The sequence below is a fragment of the Phascolarctos cinereus genome, unplaced genomic scaffold (genome assembly GCF_003287225.1).
Source record: "Phascolarctos cinereus isolate Bilbo 61053 unplaced genomic scaffold, phaCin_HiC Scaffold_1;HRSCAF=81, whole genome shotgun sequence".
Taxonomy (NCBI): Eukaryota; Metazoa; Chordata; class Mammalia; order Diprotodontia; family Phascolarctidae; genus Phascolarctos; species Phascolarctos cinereus.
This window is the reverse complement of record NW_027555514.1, coordinates 147,291,333-147,315,102: the sequence shown is the minus strand read 5'-3', so window position 1 is coordinate 147,315,102 and position 23,770 is coordinate 147,291,333. Positions and strand designations below refer to the sequence as shown.

General features: G+C 37.5%; 1 protein-coding gene across 6 annotated transcripts in view; it reads left to right on the top strand.

The window, feature by feature from the left end:
* MAGI2 (membrane associated guanylate kinase, WW and PDZ domain containing 2) overlaps nt 1–23,770 on the top strand; it is a 701,300-nt gene that overhangs the window by 320,108 nt on the left and 357,422 nt on the right. For 3 of the 6 annotated variants that reach the window (XM_078154537.1, XM_078154541.1, XM_078154542.1), the window contains exons 6-8: nt 7,765–7,886; nt 8,297–8,425; nt 10,056–10,238. In XM_078154537.1, coding sequence (XP_078010663.1) covers nt 7,765–7,886; nt 8,297–8,425; nt 10,056–10,238 — 434 coding nt within the window. The remainder of the gene's footprint in view (nt 1–7,764; nt 7,887–8,296; nt 8,426–10,055; nt 10,239–23,770) is intronic. The other 3 variants (XM_020984495.2, XM_020984501.2, XM_078154538.1) reach the window with 2 other exon arrangements.

Genomic DNA, 23,770 nt, shown 5'->3' with positions numbered 1-23,770 from the left:
AAGGATTCTGTAATAGTGTAGGGGAAGAGAGATGCCGAGACCCTCAGGGAACTGGAGTCATTGTAGTAGGAGTTGATCAGAGAACAGGGATACCAGAAATGTTTTTGAGGCGTTGACTGGAATTAGCAACTAATCAAATATTTTGAGTCAGGGAGAGGAAAGTGTTGGGAGCTTCGGAGGAGGATGGTACTGTCCATAGAAAAAGAGAAGTTAGGAGAGATAATCCAGGGAGAAATAAAAGTTCATAAAATAGAGCCAACTCTTGAATTTTAAAGTGACCATAGGCTGTGCCACTGAGGAGCAATTGCGACAAAGAAAAAAGCTAAAATACAGGTTCGGAGGCTCCACGAGATTCTGTCTGCACACAGAGTTTTGGAAAATACTAATTTAACAGCAATCATCACTTTTTCCTGGTTCAGTCCCTCATCTGCATCAGCATCCCAAGGGAATCTGAAATGGCAGCAGATGACCCTGGGAGGCTGGTAGAGCCTGGTGGGAATCTTTGCTTTGCCACTGACATCCTTCTGGACTACTTTGTACTCCTCCTGTCCTTACCTCACTCCTGTAATGTATATTCCCTTTTGCTTCTGTCAGACTTTAAGGTATTGAGAGCATAACTACAGAAAGAAAAAAAAAGAACCTAAATGTTACTTATTGGAAGGAGACTGGGAAGAGGGAAACTTCTTAATCGTTCCATTAAATTATTTTGTTGAAAAAGTCATGAGTAAAATAATAGAAGCTCAATCAAAGCTTTTATTTTCAAAGGAAGTGTTTTTTAAAATACCAAATTAAATCAAGTGCCCAAAGTACTTTAAGCATTCTATATTAACCTGGTGAGTTTCATCAACATTTTTCACCCTTCTTTCCTTCCTTCACTGACTAAGGAAATAGAGATGATTTGCTTTGGTTTTGTTTTTCTATTGTTTTGATAACCAGTCTCATGGACAGGAAAATCTGGGTTCAAGTCCTGCTTGTGACACATACTGGCTGAGTGACCCTGGACAAATCACTTATCCTCTTAGTACCCTGAGGCAACCCTCCAAAAGCTGCAGAAGAATTACTGATCTGCTTTGGTGGAGGGATTTTACTCCTTAGAATTCCTTATACCAATGAAATGACAGATCTGGTACAAAAGCCAAACTTGATAGCCAGTGTTTCAATCTGGAGTCAGAAACTGACTGACCTGAAAGCCCAGAATTATTGAGATCTGCATGTTTGCCCAGTGTCCTGTGGTTAGTATCATGATTTCACATTGCAAAGGAACCAAAAGGAGATTGATGATTTAGATTGGAAGAGTATGGTGACTTCATACCCAAGGTCTACATCTTTCACCTCCCAGAGCAGGCAGGTCCTTCCTCTGCCTAGCCCAGTTTTGTGCTTGGACATGACCCCTGCTTGTGTAAGCAATGAAGAGCCCTCTATTCCAGGCTCATTCTTCATCATCCCCTTAGCTTTATCTCTTAGGTTACAACTTGCAGATTTTTCTCTATCACCAGGAAATCTTCAGGAATTCCACAGGCCTTTTACCAAAACAGATAATAAAACAACCTGAATAATAATAATAATACCTCACCCTGTAATGATCCAATAAGATAATGGCTCTGAAGATGCTTCCTGAAGCATGCAGTGAATGGCATACTGGATTGAGGCATGAGTTCATATCCCACTTCTGACATATGCTAGCTCTGGAATCCTAGACACATTTAACCTCTCATTGCCCCCTGGGCAGTTCTGCTAAGAATATCAGTGGCAGAATAGGTACCAGTGTGCACTGACAGAGAGAATTTAATCCCTGGGAGTTCCCAACAACCAATGAAATCACAAGCATAGTAAAAAAAAATTGTAAATATTTTATAGAAATATAAGGTAGGGACAGGGTCTTGACTAGGCTGTATTTCTTGCCTAGTCTTTAACTTTTTAAATAATGATAATAATAATAATGATGATGATGATGATGATGATGATAACTTGCATATATATAGCACTTTGGGGTTTGCAAAGCATTTAACAAATATTATCTCATTTAATCCTCATAATGACCCTAGGAGGTAGGTGGTATTATTATCCCCATTTCACAGAAAAAGAAACTCTGTCAGATAAAAGTCAAGTGACTTGTCCAGGATCATACAGCTACTAAGTGTCTGAAGCTGTGTTTGAGCTCAGGTCCTACATCAATCACAGCTCCATAGCCTCTATACCACCTAGTTACACAATAGTTACTTTTATTTGGGATTATAGATAGGATTTAGACATAGAAAGGACCTTAGTCCTTCTCTAATCTTTGGCAGATAAGGAAATTGAGGCCACCACAAAAGATTAAGTGACTTGTTGGAGGTGCTTCAAGCCTGGGACCCGCATCAGATTCTAGATTCAGGGTTTTCACCGCTATACAAGCTTGCTTCTTAATAAAAGTTGAATTGAACTACATTTCATTGAAATTGTACTGCATATTCGTAAGTCCCCTGAGCTGTTTGCCTAAAGCCTGCATCCAGGGTCTAACTTCATCAGTGTGACTTAACATTAAGAGTAGACCTGTCTTGACAGCCCAGGAAGTATACCAATGGAATGCCCGTCACGCTAAGCCTCCCACACGTCCCAGGATCTTTCCCTGAGCTGGCAATCAAAATAAGTGAGGATATCGTGGCCAGATATTGTTCCCACAAGGACATAATTCATGACTCTTCATAAAACTCAGTGTCGTCCTTAATACACACCTGAGAGCAATGGAGAGGAGAATACAGGATTTCTCCTCCTCTCATTTAAAATTTAAAAGATTCTTGTATGGAGGAGGCTGTGGTTAATGAAGAATTACAGAATCAGAGATTTAAAGCTGAAAGGAATCCATCTTGTCCAAACCCTTCATTTGACAGGTAGGGAAAGTGAGTCCTAGAAAGGATAAGTGGCTTGGCTAGAGTCACAAGGATAGTAAGTTGCAGGGAGCTAGGATTTGAATACAGATCTTCTGGGTCCACTCCCAACATTCCATCCTCTACTTCACCTGGCCTCGTAAATCCTGGCCTTACCTAACCATCCACAGCCATCTTATTTTCACCCCAACCCTTCCAGTATGTGAAACAAGGAACTAGAAACCAAGAACCCACTCCCTCCACATCCCTTGCTTGTCTACATGGGCAAGTGGAGGGTCTTTGCCCATCTCAAGGGGTTTAAACTGAAAGAAATTTCATTTGGTGATGAGATCCGTGGCAGAAATTCATGGGTGAATGTCTCAGGCATTCACATACTGTATAACACAGTAGCTAAGAGGGAGAGGAGGAAGAGCAGTATTTATATTACACTTTAAGGCTTACAAAGGTCTTTACAAAATATTATTTCATTTGATCCTCACAGCCACCCTGGGAGCTAGGTATTGTTATCATCCCCATTTTGCAGATGAGGAAACTGAGGCAGACAGCAGTTAAATGGCTTGCCCAAGGTCAAAGAGCTAATAAGTGTCTGAGGGCAGACTTGAACTTACTTCTTGCTGACTCTAGATCCAATGCCCAATACTGCTCCCAACTCACATAGAGCTTAAAGGTTTGGAAAGCACTTTACATTCATTATCAAATTCAATCCTCCTAGCAATCCTGTGAACTAAGTGTTGCTGTTATCCCATTTTACAGAAAAGAAAACTGAATCTCAAAATGTCAAATGACTTGGTAAGGGTTATATAGCTGTTAAGTTTCAGAGATAGAATTCAAACCCGATTCCAGGTCTGTCCAATACACCATGCTGCCTCTTTGTGTGGTAGTAAAGTCACATCTGGTGGTAGACAAATTATATTTCCTACTTCTTAAGGCAAATTTCAGCAAAGGATAACCTCCCAAAGATTTTAGCAGAAAAGTTTTCCCATCACTATGAAGATAAACTATTCATTATTAATGATTCTTAACCTTTTTTGAGTCAGGGACACCCCTTTGATAATCTGGTGAAACCTCTGGACCCTTTCTCAGAATAATATTTTTAGTGCCTGAAACAAAATAGATAGGATTACCAAGAAAGCCAGTTATACTGAAATATTGTTACCAAAATATTTTTAAAAATCAAGTTCCTGGAACCCAGATTGCAAACCCTGCTCCTGAATGTGAACTTGTTTTAAGTTTCCCTTTCCAGGGACACTAGCTACTCCCACAGCTGACTGACTGGAAGGATAAGAGGGGAAAAGGAGAGAATAGCTCCTCATCTTTGTATGTGTCCCTTGCAGTTCCCACAAGGACATATCTCTGTATCTGTTTGTCTCTCTCTCCTCTGTCATGCTCAGCCAGTTGAGGATGAAATAGGGCTCCTCAGTGTTTGGCCATTTTGTATGGCTCTTGGAACCTAATACTGTGTGCCACAAAGATTCACCAGCACAATGTATGTGACAAGACTGTACATAGTCATAAAGAGTGAGAACTCCTGATAGAAATTCTAGACTTGCTTCCCAGACTCTGTTACTCCATGGAAGTTGGGTGTGATAGATAGTAATTATGTGACAAAGGATAGGCAATAGGGATGATGATGGTGTTCTGTCCTTACATCCTTTATTCCCATCTCCAGCCCTCAGTATCATTGCTAAACTGAATTAAGCTATTCATGTTGGAAGCATGAGGAAGACAAGGCTTCCCTATTCATAGACAATCACTTTTCTTTGTGATGGCCCATTGAGAGCTTGGGAGCATTTTAAAGATTTTAAATGAATGACTTCATTTGTCCAATGTAAATGGTTTCTGGCAATTAGCTTAGGGTACTAAACCAACTTCCACTATTTAGGAGTACAAGAATGCCAGATTTCTGGATAACTCATCTCAAAGAACTTTAGGAAGTAGCTTTAATGCATCTTATTGACTCTTAAACTAAAGCTGTATGATATCCACAGGGCAAATTCTTTTCCAGCAACATAATTATCTGAGATTGTAGGCACCTCAGCCATGACATACTTCCCCATGAATAAATATTTCTGTGGAGTTCCCTGAACATGCATGTTCTAAAGGATAAATGTATGCAGGAAGGGTAGTGTTCCTCCTTTCAGTGGGGCCTGTTCAAGTAGGAGAAGAGAATATATTCACATTTTGCTCTATTTCAAAGCAGTTGAATTGACCTAATTCTTCATCACAAGTAAGTAATAAGCAAATAACTAATAATAAATGAAGAACGTGATTATATGTGTGCCTTCCCCTAGCTCTCTCTCTTAACTAAAAACAGAATGAGTCTGGCAGAGTTCAGGATTATAGGCATTTTGGGATTCTTTTGAGTGGAATGAAAGAATGAAGATACATAGAGCTAGAGTGGCAGTGCATCCCTTCTACTGTGGGGACAAAATTACCATTATACCGTAGATTAAATGCAGTGATACAAACAATTAAATCACAGAGGACAGGACATAGTGACTTCAGGGACAGCCTCAAAGTAGGGAAGGTCTGAGTTCAAACCTCATCTATCAAAAACTGAATTGTGACCTTGGGTAAATCACTTAAAATCTCAATGCTCTAGATAATTCTAAAATTCCAAGTATTGACCTGCATTCGTAGAAGGATTTTCATCATCCAAGAATTCCCTATATCAATTAAACTATAATTCCAATCATCTATCTCCTGTTATTTAAGGGGGTTAGTACAAATAGTATTACTCTCAGTTTACAGATGATATAACTGAGACTTAGAGAAGTAAAATGATTTGTCCATGGTCCCATAGGTAGTTAATTATCAGAGCTAAGATTTGAATCTAGTTTTCTGATTCCAATCTACATTAGAGAAATTCCCTTTATCTTTTTTTTTTCCTCTGTAAAATATAGTCTTCAGTCATCAAATCTAGAACACCAGAAATTCACTACAGTATTTTTTCACCATGGGGAAAAATTATATAGAAAGCAAATTTGTCCTGGCCTATTTCATAATAAGGCAGTCACATTTACTTTTAAGGCAAGTACCACTTCATTGATCCCAGTACTAACTTTATAGATAGGTTCAACTTGTCTTTAAAAAAAAAGTACAGAAATGTGAGTCCTTGGATAGTTGCCTTAATCAAAGGTCACTATCAGTAACCCATGAATCATTTTTCTGAGAACAACTGGAGCTTCAACTTAAGACCCTACCCAAAGAAGTCCCAATTAAGTGTTTGGATCTGCCAAGTGCTAACTGGTAAGCTATATCCCTTCCCACACACCATCACATCCCATATACATAATTTTGTGAATGAAAATCTTCTATTTTAATTTTTAAATTACATTCTGTGGGATAAATTATTTTATAAATTCCCAGTTGTTATAGCTCACAGTGGTTTTATTCAGTCACCACTTTGCATTTTTGTGTTTATTTTAATGGGGGAAATGGCTGAACTGGTTTGTTTCATTTTTAATAGACCAAATCATTTTGATCTGTCTGCGTTTCTTTAAAAGTCAGGGCACTAGATATAGGACATGTTTTTTGATGGCTAGAATCCATGAATCAGTTTAAGCTGTAAACTTCAGTCTTTGAAAAAGCAGGAATCACATTGTGTAGTGGGTTATCCTTGTTTTTCAGCCTTATTCTGCTAATGGCAATGTTACCTGACTCTCTTTTAAAGATAAAAAACATTAGATCATGATATGCACCACATGAACTCCCTTGTAGCAGCTTTTCTTCACCATCAGTTACCAGGGTCTCTTTTGCTTTTAAAAAGCAGTAGATTAGTTAGGGCCCTCTTGTGTTGTTTGGTTCCCTTTATTTCACTGTTACATTTTTGACTTCATGGTTTGTAGTTTTAGCCAGACATTAAGGCATTATGAACTCTGTGTGCATGTGTGTGTGTGTGTGTGTGTGTGTGTGTGTGTGTGAAAGAGGGGGAAAGAGAGAGAGAGAGAGAGAGAGAGAGAGAGAGAGAGAGAGAGAGAGAGAGAGAGAGAGAGGAGAGAGAGAGAGAGAGAGAGAGAGAGAGAGGTTCTCTCCTATGATGAACTCTAACCCTTAAGCCTCAGTTTTTCTCTTTGTTGACCATCTGGGTGATAAGGTGCTTCATTTTAGGCTTGTAAATCCTTCAACATAAGCCATAGAATCTCTGAGTACCAGAAAGTGTACTCTTTCCTCTTGCTCCATATTTAGACCCTTGTCACCACAAGTACTTAATGGAATCCTATATATCAAGGGACTCTGCAAGTCATGGATGATCCCCCTTTTCTTCAAAGTCAGCTGATAAGAATTCTGTTTGCTGGCTGTCCTTTATCTTTGGGATGCATTTAGGACAAGTTATAAGATAACAGTGGGTAGAGAATGACCTCCAAGTCAGGAAGGAAGACCTGGGCTCACATCCTGTCTGTGGCATATAACACTCTGAGTAACCCTAGCCAAGACACTCATTGTCTCAGTGATCTCAGCAGCTTTTTAAGACATTCAGTGGTAAAGAAGGTGGGTTATTTGCATCGGTACAGAGAGTTTCCTTACCTGGGAGTTTCCTATATCAATCAAATCACAGGTCTAGTTCTAAGTCCCACAAGGTAACACAGTAGATAAGAAAGCAAGTCCCCCATTTGATTTGAATCATGCATAATTTAGGGATAGCAATGTTTATACAGGCCACTGAAAATTTCCCTGTTGTAATAGAAACATGCAGAGGCCAACCACATACGAAGATGCTGATTCTGTTGCTGTGCATAACATGTAATGTTTCCACAGGGGTCATGAATTGCCCTCACAACATGCAGATACATATGTGCAATAGATACATTTAGATATTTATCCCACCACTTCTTTGAAATGCCTTCGCCTGACGTGGCTTCACTTTTTTCTCCTAATTTGAAATTTTATTTTCTAGCCACATAAATAGAAGAACACAATTTGAAAACCCCGTCCTGGAAGCCAAACGAAAACTACAACAACATAACATGCCCAACACAGAACTTGGAACAAAGCCTTTGCAGGCCCCAGGTTTCCGAGGTACAGTACTATGTCAGCATATCACAGCTCAGGGAGGGGGGGATTGTCTATCAAACTGCCTACTGTTCGGAAAATGCCTTGAGCTTAAACTATTCAGAATGATTGATTGGCTTTTTTTTTCTCTATTAGCTTTAGCTGGTGTTTACTATGATTCTAAACTAATGCATCTAGCAACCACAGATTAAATTAGGGCTCCAAGCATTATTTTATAGTAGTTGACAGCATGTTGCTAGGGTGAAGATTAATGGGCTTTGACCGAACAGTACTCTAAATTGTCGGGATTCATAGAGACGCGTAAGTTTTTTGTTTTTGTTTTTGTTTTGTTTTGTTTTGTTTTGTTTTCTGGGTTTTCTTTTTTTTGTTCACAAAAGACGTAGCCCAAGAATGAGGCTTGTTCTCCTTTGTAACAGTAGACAGCTCCTCATCGACATTACCTAGGCCTAAATATGTTCACCCACGCCCTCCACTTGAGCGGTCTCGCAGCGTGAATGACTTGTCTTACTATCGGTGCGACAATGCTGGAAAGTACAGTCTGTATGGTATGTCCCAGTGCCGCTTGTTGGGCCTAGCTACACTTTTGTACCAAGTAGTGGGATAAGTTGCATCACGACCTTTTCACCTATTTTTTTTTGTACTTTTTCTCACAAATTAAAACACTGGAGAGAGGCTCTAGAAGCCTGGGGAGGCCCATTCTTGCCTGTTAGTAATTTTCACACTGCCCCATGGCAGCACATTGAAAATGGATGTAAAGGTCACCAGACTGTCATCTCACCACTTGTAAATGTCACCGTCAAAGACAAAAGTTAATTTGTGTAGGTGAAAAGATTATGTTTCCTTCACTTGCTTTTACCAAAAAAATTTTTTTTGAAGTCTGAAGCTTCTTATAAATAGAAATGTAAAATGTAGTTAGCTAGATAGACAAACCCAGAAGAACCCTATTATAACATGACTTGTTTATAGTTCAGATATACCATAGCTCAAATAATGTCCATTCCCCTCCACTTAATGTAACCATTATAGCTGATAAAGGTCTAACACAACCCAGTTAACTTATAAAGACACTATTAATTTGGTCTCTCTAGATCATGTTGTAAAGGGGTTTCACTCTGTACATGCATGCATACATATATACTTGTGTTTTATCACAGAATATAGTCCAAAAGGTAAATTGTGCAATGTATTGATGTACAAAGCTATACAACTGGGCCAAAGAACTTTTAATGGTGAAAAAAAAATGATGTTACTTTATGCGTATCATTTGAATTATCTAAACCTTATAATACACATTTTCTATTTTTAACAGTAATGAGTTCTAGAACCAGAAAGCCAATTTTTTTATGAATAAGCTATTCACCCTTTGAAGTACCTTGAACATTTTTGGGCCAGTAGATATTTTTGTGATTATAGGCCCATCATCTCAAGATAAGAAGATAATTCAGAGAGTCCCCGTATTCAGTTTCTTGGCCCTCCAATGCCAATTAGTTGATAAAATTCTGCTACTTCCTCTTGTTTGAAAGAGTGCTAGTTTTGGAATCAGAAGATTTTGATTCAAATCCTAGCTCTGCAACTTACTAGGCATGACCTTGGCCTAGTCACTTAACCTCTGTGAGCCTCAGTTTCCTCATAGGGGATAGACTAAATGGTCAATAAGATCCCTTCTAGTTTGAAATCTATACTCCTATGATCTCTACATTTTTAAGTATTTAGCATTGAGAGAAAAAAAGTTAGTTACTCATTGATCCTTCTTGCATATAGTAATGACCATAGACATGTACACACCTTGTAATTTATTGTAGAAATTCTAGATTCTTTGGTACCAGGTAGACACTGCATTTAAGCTTGGGAGAGGTGATTTACTAAATGGCAATAGTGGCCTGTAAAGGTTAAAATAAAAACCCTCTCCATCAGCTTCCACTCATTTCAGGGCCAAAACTGAGATAAATGTGTAGACTTTGTCATGGCTGATCTGCTTTAGTCTAGACTAGAGTACTAATATCTGTGTTTCTATTGGAATGCTCACACCACCACCACCACTCCTTTATTTCACTTAATATAAAAATGTCACCACATCCACCACCTCTGTTGCTACTAGTGGCTAGTTTTCTCCTGCACTCTGACTTGGCTTAAGTGCATGTTTTTTTTTTCTTTTACTTCTTTTGACCAATACAGAAAAGCCGCTTTTCACCCGGGATGCATCACAACTGAAGGGCACTTTCCTAAGCACAATCCTGAAAAAGAGCAACATGGGCTTTGGATTTACCATCATTGGAGGAGATGAACCTGATGAGTTTCTTCAGGTGAAGAGTGTAATTCCTGATGGACCTGCTGCTCAGGATGGGAAAATGGAAACAGGTAATTTGTTTACTTCTTTGGTTAAACAGCCTGTAACATCCCATTTCTAAAGAGGGTCTTCTAACACACAAAGAGCTTCAATCCTCCTTCCTTGCCTTTGGTTTGGAGTTCAGATGTTGTCTTAAGAAGAATACAAATTCATTTTAAAAAATTAGCCAGGTATGCATTTTTATCTTACTTCCCCCTATAAAACAATCATGTAATTTCAAAATGATTCTAAATTTATTTTTTATCTTATTTCTCTTTTGTTCGCTATATTTGATGAACAAGATAAATAGCTCCTGAGGCTGACATTTTCCCCATTCATCTTTAGAGTTCTCTCATGATCAAGCTTCAGATTTTGTATCATTGTCATTTGTGTTAAGTGTCTGATTTTATCAGTATTCCTTTACTTGTTGATTCCAAAGTTACAGTATTTCACTGACTTAGCAAGGAAGTCTATTTAATTAGCTGTGATGATTAAGCAGACAATTTTTGAAATTTCCCTCTTAATATTAGGCTACTGGAGATGATTCCATCTTTATGTGTGCATATAATTGTTTGCTGTGCAAATTTTTGGAGTCATTACAGTGTTTGTCTACACTATTAGATGGGCATTTATCTATTGTCTTCATTACATGTAGGCAAGCAAAACTAAGCTTATAAGATTCAGAGCAATAGAAAATATATAATTTTGTAGTGCATATTTCCAGACAAGGGTCATGATGAAGAAGTCTGAAAAATATACATATTACAAGGAAATGTACACAGATATACTGAAACTACTGTCATTTTAAAAGACTTTTTACTACAACTCTTCTGTCTTTTAACTTTAATCATTTTGATGTGATTTCTCATGTGAATTCTCTTCAAAGTCAGTGAAAACAGAACTAATACCCTGCAGTGCAGGGGCAAAGTCAAGTCATAGAGCCATTCAGTTCCTTTTGATAACTTAAATATTTATTTAAGGACGTTTCCAGAGTTTTATTATTACTGACTTCTTAGGCTTTAATGAATATGAGTGTTTGGACTGGTATTAAGAGGCAGAATGCTTGAGGCAAGGGATGAGTGTCTTAGGAGCTAGAGAGTTGGATCTGTTACATCAAAGACACTATTTAAAACATTTTTAAAGATCAATCAAATTGTGATTTTTGTGTTTTCAGGTATTTTTCTCTCTGGTGCCCCATATTCCATTTGACTAATTGTTTCATTGATGAATTAGTTGACTGGTAGATAAATTTTTGTGACAAATTTTGTGAGATGGCAAACTAAAAAAATTTTCCACAAGTGTTAGCACTTAAAATTATAGCAACAAAACATCTATTTAGGAAATTGTTTTGTAACTACTTATCAAATGCATTTTTCCTGGTTCTTTCATAAATATGTTTTTGTTCCAAGTGATCTGACTCTGTCTCTGGCTCAAAAATATTATGTTGTATACAAATATATGTGTGGACATGAGATTTATTCTTCCATTGAACCTTTCTGACAAATGATGTGAACTACCTTTTAATAACTTTCCTAATTTTCAAAATTGTACTTTTTAAGTATTATTTAAACTGACTTCTCATGACTAAATTAAGATGGTCACCTCATTTGACCCCACATCAAAATCATGTTTCATTCTATTAGAACATGAGCTCTTTTAAAGTATGTACTGACTTATTTTTCTTTATGTATCCTTAGCACTTCCAGCACTTTTTGTGTTACACAGTACTTTAAGCATAGTAAGCATATAGTAAATGCTTTTTTCATTCACTCATACAATGCTATTTATTCAACACCCTATCTTCATGCTAGTGAAAACCACAAAGGAAACATCAAATAACTTATCCTACTAATCATCAATGGGGGGGTTAAGAAGAAGGGTTAGGATCAAAAAGGAAGTCTTGGAGGGAGAAAAGGGTAAAAGACAGAGCAAGAGGGAATTATGTAAAGGTTTCCCTTGCAAAAAATGAAATACTTGACAAATTCAGAATAGATCCTAGCTTTTTTCTCTTTGCTCTAACCAGGTCATCTTCCTTTCAGAGCCATCATTTTGTGACACAAAGAAGGGGTTCTGAATCTTTTTATTTTGTTGGCATGGACCCCTTTGGCTATCTGGGAAAGCCTGTGGACCTCTTTTCTGAATAATGTTTTTAAATAATCAAAGGAAATGTTATATTTCAGTTAGGATTCAGTGAGAATCCTATTCTAATTTCTTAGTGAAAATAAAGATGCGATTTTCCTCACCCAAGTCCCCAGATACCCTAAATTATCCATAAACCCTTTAGGGCTACTGATCAGGTTAAGAATCTCTAATTTAGAGAAGTGTCTCTATAATAGAAACCTTTCCAAACTAAAGTCTACTATTTTCACAGAAAATTTCTTCCTCATTCAGACTTCCTTTACACTTAATTTTTATTTCAGCTATTTCAACACCCTCATCAGTCAATCAAGCATTCATACCTTATTCAGTACCTACTATGTGTCAGACATTCTTCTAGGTGTTGATAAAAACACAAGGAATAAAACAATTCCTGCTCTCAAAGAGCTTACATTCTGTTGGGGAAGACACCAGACGCATCTATAAGCACATGCCGAATAAATACAAAATGTGTACCTGGTTTCTAATCCAACTTGGTGGATATATTCTATGTACAAGGTAGTTAGGGAGAGAGAACATTTGGAGGTGGGAGCAAGGAGGCTATGGTCAGGAAAGGCTTCATTTTGATTAAGAACCTTCCCCAGTACCTAGGACAGTTCCATTCTACAAGGAACCCAAGTCCTTCAGACCTTGTACAGTTCTCAAAGCTACATAGTGATAACAAAACCAGCTCACAATGTAAGTAATAATATGCAAAATAAATGTAAAAAATTCCAGATTTAATTCTTTATTCTGCCACTGATTTCTAAAAACTCCATTAGTGAAATAATAATGCTAATATATGACATATTGAAAGTTATGATGTTTTCCCATATTTCTAATAATAAAATATTAGAAAATTATTATATTAACATATATTTTATTATAATTATTACATTGTTATTACTATTTGTATGGTCTTGTGGAATAGTAGAAAAAGCTTTAGAATTGAGAGAACCTAAGTTCAAATCCTGACTTTGCTACTTACTGTATGGTTTGGGGAAAATAGGATTTAAGTTTTTTTGAAGTCAAAGCACAACTTTGCTCATCTCAGGGCCTTATATATAGTAGATATTTAATATCATGGGCTGAGTTGATTTGTTATTGAATCAAAAGTCATTTAATTGTTCTGGGTCTCAGTATCCTTTTCTAAAAAAAAAATAGAGTCATGATATTAGAGGATCTCTAAGTTCTCTTCAAGCTCTAAAGCCCACGGAAATAGCATGAATTAAGGTTAAAATGTTTTTGGAGGTGAATTGAAATATTCTATTTCCTAAAACATCTCTTCTTGTTGAGTATGTAATGAAAGAAAATCTCACCCAAGATGTGTTAATTCCCCCTCTCCCAACTATTGATCCTGCTTATTTATTGTAGCAAACAATTTTTATGTTTAGAACCAACAAAAGATTAAAGTTGGAGAGGACCTTAGAGATCCTTCCCTCCACCCAACTCTTGACCAACCAAACACCTGAGCACCAAAGAAGTCAAAGGACTTAATTAAGGCCACTCAACTGATTAAAGGCAGAGCCTGAGAACGAAACTCAGGTCCCAGTCTCATTTTTTCCACTCTACCATGTACACCATACCGTCTGTAAGGAGGCAGTTTTTTTTCTACATGCCCCTCTTTTCCCTTCATTAACTTCCCACAGGGCTGTTGCTTCTCAGAGTAGAATGGTATCTTGTGCAAAGAAATTATATTTTCCCCCCAAAGCCCAAACTGCTTACTTAAAGCTGTTTCTAGATTCTGATGACATTCAGAAATTAAAGAAATATATTTGGATCTTGCATGATTTTTTTAATTGCATAGCATTTGGGTTCTTTCGATTATTACTTCACCTTAATAGTGTTTTCAGTGTACTGGGTGATTATGGAACCAATGACCTTTGCTATTTTTTTAGCTTTCAGTAATTACCAAAGCAGCAGCTTTCTGGTACAGTGGAGGAAACAATAAATTTGAGGTCAGAGAATTCAGAAACCCTTACTTTGAATCCCATCTCTGTCACTTATACATGTGACCAAGAGCAAGTCACTTACCCTCTTTGGGTCCCAGTTCCTCATCTGTAAAAAGAAGAATTTGGGCTAGATGACTTTTAAGGTCCCTTCCAGTCTGCATCTATAATTCTATCTTCAAATAACAGTGTGTGCCTTCACTTTGTAAATGTGTTGTCAGATCTTTGTTTGCCACTGTTCGTTTGGGAGTGATGTTAACTGTAGTAAACTTTAATAATTAAATTTTGTTTCAAGGAAAAAAAGTCACCATTAGGTATCTACTGTGTAGTGTCAGGTATCTTTGAATTGAATGCTAATAGGTATGTAAAGACATTTGTTGCTGTTTCACCTACTTTTGACTGTTAAACATTGTATATGAGGTCTGATGTTGAGACTCAAGGATTAGAATTGGAGATTTGAGATATACCAAGCCTAAACCTTGGTTTTACAATACATTCAGATCAGATTTCTCAGGAGGACTGAGAAACAAGATGCATCAGCCCTCTGCTCTACATTTTCACACCTTGTTGAGTCAATTATAATGGCTCACAGGGATTCTAGAACTTTCTCCCTTCTATATATTTGTTACTATCAACCTCCAAATCTTCTATGCTGATGACCTTGAGTCATCTTCAGCTCTTCCTGCTCCACTACACACATCCAATATTTTCCCACATTTTGTCAATTCTTCTCCTGAAGTATCTCTTCATTAAGGCTTTCTCTTCATCCCCCTACAAATATTTTAATCCAGGCCAAGGTTTTCTTCTCTTTTTGTCTAAGAATAGTGTAGTAGTTTCCTAATGGGTTTTCCAGTCTCCATTATCTTAGTATTTCAATTCATCTATTATACTGGTTCTTAAGTAATTTCTCAAATGTGTTCTTATGGTCATGTCACTCCTTTACTCAGAAACTTGCAATAGCTTCCCATTGTCCAGGAAATAAATCACAAATTCCTAACTTTAGCATTTTAGGCTTTCTAAAATGTAACTGAAATCTATCCAACCTCATTCATGTCCTTTCAAATAGTCTATGTTCCAATCAAACAGTACATTTATAGTACAATTCTTATTCTTCTCTTGTTCTTTTCTACCTCTCTGGCTGGTTTCATAACATCTCCCATGACTGAAATGAATCCCTTTCTCCCCTTCTCTATCTGTCACAATACCTCCCTCCTTTTTTCAAGGACCAATTGTTACACTCCCTACTCTAGGAAGTCTCACCTGATGGCATCCAAATGAAAGTAATCTCTTCCTTTTCGTATTTCCCATACCACTTGGCTAAGACTTCTCCTTTACACTTATCTCATTCTCCTTTGTATCATAATCACTTATTTGTATGTTTTCCTTCCCTCCCCATAAAACTGTATTCTTCTTGCAAACAGGGCCTCTGTCATATCTATCTGTCTATATCTGTCTATCTATCTACCTATCTATCCTTGTAAAATACCTTGCTCCTAGTAGAAGTTTAATAACTGTTCATTGAATTAAATTAATATGGTCTCCAGAAGTCTCCAGATTTCCCAGAATTTGGGTCAAGAATTCCATACATTCCAAGAATTACTCTCAAGAAATGTAGGTAATGCTGGTGTGAGCTCATTAAAAATCATTATGAAGAAATGTGGTTGAAAACCATAGCAACTGAAAGGCCCAATAATTTATCAAGACATTCTCCAGCTACAATATTTCATGTTTTCCCCCTGAAGCTAATTTAAGTTGAGTCGAAATGATTGCAGTTTGAAGTCAGGGATACTGTGTTTTGTTTTGTTTTTCTTTTGGGGGGGGTTAGGGAATGGGGTTAAGTGACTTGCCCAAGGTCACACAGCTAGTAAGTGTTATGTGTCTGATACTCTATCCACTGCACCACCTAGCTGCCCTGTTTTGTTTTTCAAACTTTTACTTGCTTCCTCATTTCTCTCACATCCCATTTTTATCTGTAGAACTCTGAGATAATAGACAGAAGGTTCAGGTTCTTTTGCAAATTAATGTTTCTAATTTTAAGCAGTTCAGTCATCTTCCCTCAAGTGGGGAAAGCACCCAATTTAATGTTAAAAGATGTAGGTTCGAATCCCTTCTCTGCCACTCACGAAGTCATTTAAATTCTCTAAGTCTTAGTTTACCCATCAGTATAATGGGGATAATTATACTTACACTACCTATTTCACAGACATGTAAGGAAAGAACTTTGTCATCTTTAAAATGCTTTATAAATAGTAGCTACCATTATTGTCTCAATCATTGCCTCTTCACCATGACAGTGAGAATCTTAATTTCTCATCTAATTAGGCAGCTGGTGTCACAGTGGGTATGAATGCTAATCTTGGAGTCAGGAAAACCTGAGTTAAAATCCTGCCTCAGATATACTAGCTGTGTAACCTTGGGTGAGTCACCTAGCCTTTGCTCACCTCAATTTCCTCATCTGTAAAATGGGGATAATAAGCACCTACCTCCTAGGGTAGTTGTGATGATCAAATGAGATAATTTTTGTAAAGTGCCTAGGATAGTGCCTGGCACATAGTAGGTGCTTTATAAATGCTTACTCCCTTCTCCTACTTCACAACTCAGTGCCCTGTATTCACTTCATTATGGGATGAGCATGAATATTTTTGATCTAGCATCACCAGGGCACATAGTTTAGACTGAGTTTCCAGTAGTAGAGATGACTCTTCGTTGACCTATTCCAGTGATGGATCTAGAAGATATATTCTGAAGCCATACAACAAACAAATTATAACTGTTATTTAACTAGTCAGTCACTCAATATTAAGCCTTTACCATGTGCCAAAACCAGTACATCTTATGTAAAGTTTCTAGAAATTAGTACTAACTAGTTAGTCATTTGGTTCAGTGTATAAAGTGACTTGCAATCAGGAAGTTGTTGTTTGGTCATTGAAGTCATGTATGACTCTTCCTAACCCTATTTGGGGTTTTCTTGACAAAGATACTGGAGTAGTTTTCATTTCCTTCTTTAGTTCATTTTATAGATGAGGAAACTGAAGCAAACAGTGCTTGGGTCACACAGCTACTAAATGTCTGAAGCCGGATTTGAACGGAGGAAGATGAGTCTTCCTGACCCCAGATCCAGTGTTCTTTCCACCAAGCCATCTAGCTTTCCAGGAGTCAGGTAGATTTAAGTTCAAATCCAGCCTCAGACACTCAACTTAGTTGAGCAAGTCCATTTAACCTTTCTCAGACTCAGTTTCTTCATTGTAAAATAGAAATAATAATAATAGCACCTAGTTCAAAGAGTTGTTCTAAGGATCAAATGAATTTATATATGAAAGTACTTTGTAAACCTTAAAGTGCTATATAAGTGCTGGCAATTATCATCATCACCATTATTAATTGTTTGTCTTCCACTTCCAGTACAAGGTTATTGTATCATATATGTCATGTACATGTCATATCATATATCATATATCAGAAATGTCAGAAAAGGAGAAAGAGTTATGTACTTGAGGTTGTGGGAAACGACAATGGACCTTGATTTCCTGCACCTATTTAAAGATGTCAGAAAGTAGCCACTGATTGGTTTTGATTGTGGAATAGTTGGAAAATGGCCCAATTGGAGTTTTGGTGTTTCTTTTTCTTTTTGTTTCTGTTATAATACTGGATGTTTCCATTTCAAGGACTGCTAGGTGGCACAGTGCTAGGCCTGGAGCCAGGAAGACTCATCTTCCTGAGCTCAAATCTGTCCTCAGACACTTACTAGTTTTATAAACCTTGCCAAGTCATTTAACCCTGCTTGCCTCAGTTTCCTCATCTATGAAATGAACTGGAGAAGGAAATGACAAACCACTCCAGTATTTTTGCCAAGAAAACCTCAAATGCGGTCACACAACTGAAAAATGACTGAACAACAACAACTTCCCATCTCATCTAGGCTACAACACAGGGGCTGCTCACAGGCCCAATCTTACCACTGAAAAGCAAGTTTGCTTTGAACTGTTCTGTCACCAGTGTGGATCATTTTGACTCTCCTTAGACAACCTGGTGACCCCAGTTCCTGGAGCTGTCTTACTGATGATGACTTTAGTGAAGCCACCCAATTGGCACAGCCCACTGCAGCTCAGAAGTCCCAAGCTCAAGAATCCACCAGCCTCAGCCTCCTCAGTGACTGGAATTACTAATGTGGGCCGCCACGTCCAGCCCTTGGCATATTAAAGGAACACATATGGATGGAGGAAGAATGAGTTTGAGTAGTTGAGAACTGGTTTGTGTTGAGTGCTTAGGGACTCATAAGTTTTTTAATAGAGAGGAAGTACAATAGCATGAGAGTTCAGTTCATTATGAAATAAGTTAGTGAATGTTTAAAGAGACTGAGAGTAAATGCTAAGGCAAATTCAGAGTTGGCCATTAACTGCAATGTGACTGGATGGATGGTTTATCATGGGTGTTTCCTAGCGCCCCTTCACGTACTCTACATAACAGGAAAGCAGGGTGTGATGAAAGACGGTTAATCAGATTTATTCTCATGCTACCTTACTGATTCGAACTTTTGCTTCTTGATTGCCCCACGATACTTTACTTATTAAGGAAAAGGGGAAGACTAACATAAGCATATCAGTAATGACAATGATAATGTAACATAGCCACAGTCTAGCCGTCCCTAATTTTACCCTTTGGATATTTGTAATTAGGTTTGGACTCTTATCTAGTCATGATGATGATCTGAGTTTCCATTATTTTTTTTCACAAATCTCTTCTGACTAGCATATAATGACATACAATATGGTGGTGGGAAAAGGACAATGTACATTATCAAGATGAATGGCAAGGAAATATCTTAATCAGGAATACTTTTATGTAAGCATGGAAATATTGGATGTGATTTGATATATACCTTTGAATTTAGTAGAACTGATTTTTTGAAAAATATATAAGGAAAAAATTGTTTATGGTTCCATTGAGGAGGACTTTAAAAAGAAAGTTAGTTCAAGAAGGGTGGAATTTGGAATGGGAAAGACTGATGTGAGCACAAGAGGACCTCTCTAATGAGCCTAGACTATTAAAAGGACATGTTCAAAAGATGTCCTAGACATTTAAAGGTATACAACTGAAGATAAATATGAAAGTGTAGACTATGCACTCCTATAAGGAAAGGTGAATTCTGCAGCACTGGGCTTCTTCAAAAGCAAAAAAAAAAAATGGAAGATTATATGTTAGAGAGGATATAGAAGAGATTCATGCTTCAGACTGCAGTAGATAACTCCTGAGATCCTGAGAATGGTGGTTATGCCCACTTCCACCTTGGTAATTATTCTTCTGTTCTTTTAATGTTTTTTTTATTGTATTGTCTCCTAGCCCCACCAATGTTTCTTAGTTATTACAAGCACTCCCTTCAGCAGGGGTTCTTAATCATCTTTGTGTCATAGATTCTTCTTGGCAGGCTGGTAAAATCTATTTTACCAGACCATTTCCAGAGTACTATTTTTAAATGCATTAAATAAAATGCACACGATTACAGAGGAAACCAATTATACTAAAATACTGCTATCTATCTGTGTCCATCTTTTTTTAAGCTGGTGAACCCTAGGTTAAGAACCCCTGAACTACAGTCTAGTACTTATAGCATCCTGTTGGATAACTAATGGCAGCTTGGAATTCATGCCCTTTACATTGCCACCTCTTAACATCCTTAGTTTCCTTCAAATTTCAACTCCACTGCCACCTCCTCTATGAAGCCTTTTTTGGATCCCCCTAGTTTTATGTGTTTGCTCCATCCTCAAATTATCTTGTTTTTACTTATCTACAGCAGTTAGTTACATCTTCTCTGTTGTATCTCCAAGTAGAATGTAAACTCCATGAAGGCAGGGACTTTTGTTTTGCTCATTTATTTGTTTTGTCTTCATATCCTGGGCTAAGCATAGTATCTTGCCTGCATTAGGTACCTGATGGATAAATATCTTGTTGAGAAACATGTGAGGTAGGAAGCCTCATAAACATCATATTTTTATTGGTCTTGTTTTCATCTTATCTCAGAAGCTGACTCATTTTCAAAGCCATCATCCAATTGGACTTTGAGCACAATTGGTGATATCCTCTATCTCAGGCTACCTTCACAGTGACCCGCTGCCTTAGAAGTGACTGACTCAGTTAGTGTCCTCACCCCTCCACAGCCAGCTGTCACAGTCTGCACACACAGTTGCCAGAACCAAATGAACTAATCAGAGAAACATAACCTTGCTTTGATTTGGAACATCTCTTCCTCTGATTTCATTTTCTTCCTGGTTTCACTGAGTTTGTGAAAATTTCTACTAGAAATGTACTTCTCACTTTCATGATCTTTTTGGACCTTTTTGCAACCTCATGTGAGGAAAAATTTGCAAAATGAACACCTTTCCCCTCTACTTCTCTAGGGTGCACAAAAATTATAAATCACTTTTTTTATTTTAATTCATCATAAATTATGAGTTGTATTATCTCTGTGCATTTAAGATAACCCTCTGGTTATATCCTTCCAAATAAAATGGACAATTGAGACAATTACATATATGTGTATGTAGGTATACATATATGTAACACTAAAAATATAATAATGCACATTTACATAACACCAATTATGTGCCAGGCATTGGTTTAAGTGCTTCACAAATATCTCATTTTATCCTCATAACAACCCTAGAAGTAGGTGCTATTTTTATTCCCATTTTAAAGATGAGGAAACTGAAACAAATAATGACTTGCCAAGTCACACAGCTAGGAAGTGTCAGAGGTTGGATTTGAACTCAGGTCTTCCTGACTCCAGGCTTTGTACTTTATTCATCATTAACACCTAGCTGCCCACCCACATTAATACATACATATGCATATATATATATATATGCATATGTATATAGACATACATACATATTCATTTAGGTATATGTTTATATAAACATATGTGATAGATAGATGCAGATGTAGATGTAGATGCACATGTAGATATAGATGTAGATATGTGGAATTTGAGACATTGAGGTGAAAGTTGGTGATGTATTTTGTTCCTAAAATGACCAAATTTGCTTTTTACATTGAGCTATATGAGTAACTCCCCTGGCCCTTGTCTTGGACAGTCTGACAGTAGTGTTATACAGTGGATCAAATTTTTATTAGCTTACCAGTATCAGTAGTTTAGAGGAAGGGGTGGTGGTTATTCAGCCTAGGAGTACATTTATTCTTTATTATTTTCCAAATTCTCCTTACATCCAAAAACTACTTGCATTTCGATGAAGTACCTGATACCACAGTTAGATACCAATATTTCATTTGAATCAATAGCATTGTTCCTCACAGCAAGTGTAACGCTAAATGTTCTATATTCAATAGCATCTCTGTAAAATTACATGTAGGTAACAGATGCCATAGCTGGCCAGCTGCTCACTTTTACGAAACAATCTTCTTGATCATGTTTAAAAAAATAAAAAGGTCTTTTGTTACTCTAGCTCTTTTTAATCATGGCTATGCTTCAATAGTAAATTATTTAGTCTTACAAAGAAGCCTTTGTAACTTAAATAAATACTATTGAAGGGAGAATGATGCTTCTTTGCACAGTTCTACCTTTTCTCTCTTGATAATAGCCTTATGTAGTGATCTTTATCTTCTCCAATATACTTTTCTGCCTCTTCATTGAAAATTACAGGAAGGACTAAAGGCTCACTTGAGAAGAACTAACTATGCAAGACATAGCGTGGCGCAGATCTCTGCCAATACCTGGATTGAGGACTTAATTCTCCTTCTAGTGCAGATCCAGCTGTTTTTGCAACTTTTAAAATTAATATGAGTAGTTTCACTTAGAACCTAGGTCTTCTGGTTTACAATTCAGTGCTCTTTCTACCAGAACTCTAACTAGAACAACAATATGGCCTTAGCATTAATGTCAAAGTGAGCATTTACCTAAGGGTGAAAAATGTGTGCTAGAGATAACAGATTTAAAGGGATACTCATACTGCTTACCAGAAAGGCAGAATGGTATTTTGAATAGACTGCTAGCTTTGAAGTCAAGAAGGACCTGAGTTCAAATCCTGCCTCTGATACTTTTTAACTGTGACCGTTGGCAAGTTATTTCATTTCTCTGAAACCCAGTTCCCTCATCTTCCAAAGGAAGGGGTTGGACTAAATCCCTAACTTCTTATCTTTGATCCTAAAATAAAGAAGGTGTAGGCAGGTTGTAGCTTTTGCTATTCCAAGCAGGTCATAGAAATGGTAGAGATAGGGATGAGTTCTGGATGAGCAGCTTAACCATCTGTCCATAATTCTCAGCTGGAGGACCATCTATATTTCAGAAAGGAAATGGATAGGCAGGAATAGTAGTAGAGTCTAGCCAACAGTCTAAGTTTCACCCCTCTGCTATAGGAGGAGAAATTGGAGCCAAGTATCTTTTTTCATTTGGTAGCCTTTGCTCTAATACCCCTGAGTGCTTCCTAACTAAGCCAAAGCCCAGAAGGGGGCTCTAGGTATAAGAATGGAATTGAGAATGGCAAGCAGTGCTGGGAGACAAGGGAGGAGATAAGGAGAGTCAGGAAGACTCATCTTCCTGAGTTCAAATCTGGCTGTAGACAACTAGCTGTGTGACCCTGGGCAAATCACTTAACCCTGTTTGCCTCAGTTTTCTCATCTGTCAAATGAGCTGGAGAAGGAAATGACAAATCACTTTAAGTATCTTTGCCATGAAAACCCTAAATGGGGTCACAAAGAGCCAGGCTTAACCAAAAAAAAACTGAACAACACTTTGTTTGCACTCCTTTGAGGCTATGAAAATGCCACTATAGATATTTGGTATTTATGGGACCTTTCACCTTGTCTGTGACCTCCTTGGGGTATGTGGTTAACTGTGTTCCTTTCTCTACCCTTATCACCCTCCCCACACCCCAGGAGAGTCTAAACATCTTTTTGCTTAAGGTCTAGTCACTGATGAGCCCCTTCTCTTACCACCTAGAACCAGGCCTCAACCAAGGTCATCAGAGAGAGAGAGAGAAAGAGAGAGACACAGAGAGAGAGAGAGAGAGAGAGAGAGAGAGAGAGAGAGAGAAGAGAGAGAGAGAGAGAGAGATTATATAGAGATAGAGATAGATGTAATATAACTACATAGATAGAAGGAAATAGATATATCCATATATATCTATCTCTATATAGATAGAGATAGAGATATAAGTCCGAAATCAAAATGGCATGCTTATAGGGGACAGTGGTGATGGAGAGAGGAAGCTAGAAGGAAGCAGAAGGAGGTACTTCACCTTCCCTCTTTATATATCTGCTTCCTTGACAGACATCATGTGGATTAACTAGTACCTAGTTAAATAATTATTTAAAAGATAGAACACCATTTCAAATGCCCAGAAAGAAAAAAGAAAAAGAAAACCAACCTTTTTTCTTTACCACCATTTCTTCTCCTTCCACTCATTTCTCAAGCCCTAGTAATCTGCAAACAAACCTCATCACTCAACTGTAATTGTTCTTTTCAG